General features: G+C 28.8%; 1 protein-coding gene across 1 annotated transcript; it reads right to left on the bottom strand.

The window, feature by feature from the left end:
• Window positions 1-350: 350 nt before the first annotated feature.
• Window positions 351-1,418, bottom strand: LOC112509117 (elongation of fatty acids protein 3-like). The gene has a single exon (XM_025113982.1). The coding sequence runs from the start codon at window positions 1,416-1,418 to the stop codon at window positions 555-557; it is 864 nt and encodes a 287-aa protein (XP_024969750.1). The 3' UTR covers window positions 351-554.
• Between the last annotated feature and the right edge of the window lie 2,743 nt (window positions 1,419-4,161).

Genomic DNA, 4,161 nt, shown 5'->3' with positions numbered 1-4,161 from the left:
ATATAATTAATAATAATTCTTGATTAAAATTAATTAATAAACTAAAACTGAAATTAATTAATAATCAATATTAACGAGAGTTATAATTGTAAAAAGTGATTAAAAAAAACACTCAAAACACTATTCCAACTAGCATTTTAATAAGCTATTTTTATACAAATGTGTACTAAAAATAAGTTAGCTTATGTACGCCAAACAATGTTTAAACGTTACGTTCTAGAAAACTTAATCAATACCGTTCATCCTTAAAAAATACCGTTCACAGATAAAAAGAAAGAAAGCACCAAACGAAATTAAATGTAAAACTGTAATAAAATAATATCGTCGAATCAACATCGTCATGCTCTACATTTGACGTTAAAATTTCTATCTACAACCTATACAAAACCTCGGGTTTTTCACATGTCCTCGAATAATCTCTACATCTATAAATCATTATGTTGCATACATTTTTATAAAATTAACCCTAAAAAGTTAAAATCATACCAATCGAGTTAAAATCGTCATCAAGAATGGTATGATTTGTAACGGGAGACTTCCCATTGCCGTTACTGTTATTCAATTTTAGCGTTTGTGGTCGTTGATTCCATGGCTTTCCTGCGAATCCAACGCATTGTGATGAATGAATTCAAGAACATGAATAGGAATGCGCCATTGAGGACGGAATTGAAAACCCAAGCCCCAATTCCATTGCATCCACCTCCTGATACTTGCAGAAATAATACTCCGCAATGACAAATCAGATTCAAGATCAACAAGAAAATTTGAATGTTGGCCACCAGCGGGAACGAGGCGGTCGGTAATCCTAATTCCGTCCAGAGACGGTATCCGTAGACGATGGAATACGTGAAGGTGGTGAAGACGATTTCGAGTACTTGGAACGATTGCGAGAATTCCAACCATAGGAATGACATCACCATTGGAATGGAATTGGTGAAGAGTTGGAATAAGGAGAGCCTACGGCGTCGTAAGATGGTGAAGAAAGTTCGGATCACGTGGAGGTAACGTGACAGGTAGAAAGCGTAGGACCAGAAGAAGACGCGCCCAGAGGGGCGCGTGCCAAGTGGGAAACAGAGGAGCCATTGGAGTGGGGTTTTGGTACGCCCCCATAACCATCGGGTGTCGCGGATCTCAGCGACGGCGGACGTGAGGGTTCCGGCGAGTATGATGGCGGAGATGATGGACATGGCGAGGCTGTGGAGGGCGGGGAGGGGGCCGAGCGGAACAGGGCGGGTGCGGTGGCGGAAGAGGAGGAGGAGGATGTGGAGGACGACGGAGACGATGAAATAGAAGGAGATGGAGGAGAAGAGGAAGACCCAGGTGGCGCCCCATGATTGGGCATGGCTCCAGCGGAATCCGACGACGGCAGGGTGCTCCGATAGCAGGTAATGGAGGCGATTGAAGGGTTGAAAATGCATATTGATGTGGTGGAAGAGAAGAAAATGGAGAAGAAAAGGAATATATAATGGATTAGGTGGTGGGAAAGAGGATTAAAGAAAGATGAAGGGGAATTTGACTTTTGAATAGGAAGTCGATGAATGCTGATGTTTAAGCTTATGGAATGTTCTTTTGCATCTTCGTCTTCTTTAGCAGCCCATTCTGGAATTTTGATGTTTTCAATATATAAACCTTTTCCTTTTCATAAATAAATAAATAAATATATATATATATATATATATATATTTTCCAAAAAAGTTATCTTAAATAATTAAATTTTTGGATTATATTACGAAACATTTGATAAAAACATATTTATATATAAATATTGTTTATTGATGTATATTACTTAAAAATTTATTTTTGAATGTGTGTAACTAACTGAAAATAAACATAATCAAATAGATGATAAACATCTCATCTTATATATAAAAGATTAAATCTATACTATATTATAAAGTATTTGACAAAAACTCTTAAAAATCATTATTTATGCATGAAATACTGTGTATTAAAGCATATTACTTAAAATTTAAGATTACAAGTAAATTGTGCGTAAGTACAACTTATTAAAGCTCCATTTTTAAATTCGTATAACTAAGTGTAGATAAATATAATCAAATATAGGATAAACATCTAATTTTAAATATAAAAAATCTAAAATATAATTAGGATAATCATTGAACTTTTTATAAAATTTTATTGTTAAGTCAAAAATAAATTACTCCACTAAATTCGTAAAAACATTATCTTTCTTAAAACCGCATAAAATCGTATTCTATCAACAGAGACAAAAAACAAAACGAAACTTTAAAATGAAGATATATCTCGCTGCATTATGCAAGTATCCTTCTAATATATAATTAGGATAATCATTGAGTTTTAACAAAATACTTAATTATTATATTTATAAAAAATTATATTATTAAACAAAAAATATAAAAATAAATTAAAGAAATACACAAAAAAACAGAGAAACTTTAAATAGTCAGTTTGTTACTAATATCAATATTTTTTTTCAATTTTTTATGATATATCTTCATATTTATAATTTATTTAAAAATGAAAGCATTATTGTTTTCTCAATACCACATAAAACCGTATTATAAAATCGACTGAGACCAAAAAAATGAAACATTAAAATATATATGTATCTTGTTGTATTTTGTGAATACCCTTCTACTATTTATAAGAGATTTTGTATAATATTTAAATAGTAAATATTTTAAAACAAATACATTTTCTTTAGAGATTTCAATGTTTATTATACTATTAAAATATTTTATAAGTTAATAATTTTAATACATTTTATAAAATAATAATTACTTATTTAACTGAGGAGATAAATATAAATTTAATTTTTCTTTAGTGGAAATGAATAAAAAAAATTATTTTCTCTCATACATAATGTTTTAGAGAATTCTCTAAACTTATAGTTTTTTACAGTTTAAATGACAATATAGAGAATCTGTTATATCAAAATAGAGAACAAAAAATTTATTCTCATTATTTCAAAGAATCTATTGAAGATGTTCTTATTTTCACAGTTTTATAGAATCTATTAGAGATGCTTATATATATCATTCTGTGGCATATATTAAATTATTTGTAAAAATAAATAACTAAGGTGATCGATTTTAGTTGCTAATCGTTATCATTTTATTTAAGTTCAAAGATTTGTTATTTAAAAAAGAGAAAATTGTATCAAAATGAAACCAACTTTCACCTGATTCTTATTTTGGGAACCAACTTTCAAAATTGTCATTTAGGAGTCTCTATCAAACTTTTTGTTTATTTAAAGGTCCGGTTGACTTGTTAATGCTGACATCATCCACATTTTTTGTCAACTAAGATATTTTACGTCATATTAATTTTTTATTTTAAAACTAATATTTCACATCATATTAATTTTTTATTTTAAAACTAATATTCCACGTCATATTAATTTTTTATTTTAAAACTAATATTTTACGTCATATTAATTTTTTATTTTATAACTAATATTACATGTCATATTAATTTTTTATTTTAAAACTAATATTCCACGTCATATTAATTTTTTATTTTAAAACTAATATTTCACGTCATATTTAAAATTGCAAAATAATTATAAAAAATAACTAAAATTCGTTTTTTTTTCAAAAATTATTATAATAAAATCTATTTTTCAGGTTAATAATTTTTTTAAAAAAACGAGATTTGGAATGAAAAATAGAATTAATTACAATATTTTTTGAAAAAAAAATAAATTTTAGTTATTTTTATATAATTATTTTGCAATTTTAAATATGACATGGAATATCAGTTTTTTAAAATAAAAAATTAAAACGACGTGGAATATTAGTTTTAAAATAAAAAATTAATATGACGTGAAATATCTTAGTTGACAAAAAATGTGGTTGATGTCAACATTAACAGGTCAACAAGTCAACCGGACCCTTAAATAAACAAAAAGTTTGATAGAGACCCCTAAATGACAATTTTGAAAGTTGGTTCCCCAAAATAGAAATCAGGCGAAAGTTGGTACCATTTTGATGCAATTTTCTTTTTAAAAAATGTCTAGGGTTTTAGTAGCTTAAAATATAAAAGTCTATTGGCATGCTTAGGAATGACAATGGTCGGTCATTACCCTTCCCTGAAACCTATAACCAAAACCATGTCTGTAACTATCTCGATCCCTACATGGGGGATCTTATCAGGGATCCCATCGGTATCCGTGGTTTC

Source organism: Cynara cardunculus, assembly GCF_001531365.2.
Source record: "Cynara cardunculus var. scolymus isolate 2C chromosome LG 3, CcrdV1, whole genome shotgun sequence".
Lineage (NCBI taxonomy): Eukaryota > Viridiplantae > Streptophyta > Magnoliopsida > Asterales > Asteraceae > Cynara > Cynara cardunculus.
Note: the sequence above shows the minus strand (reverse complement) of the source record. Positions and strands in the feature narration are given on the sequence as shown.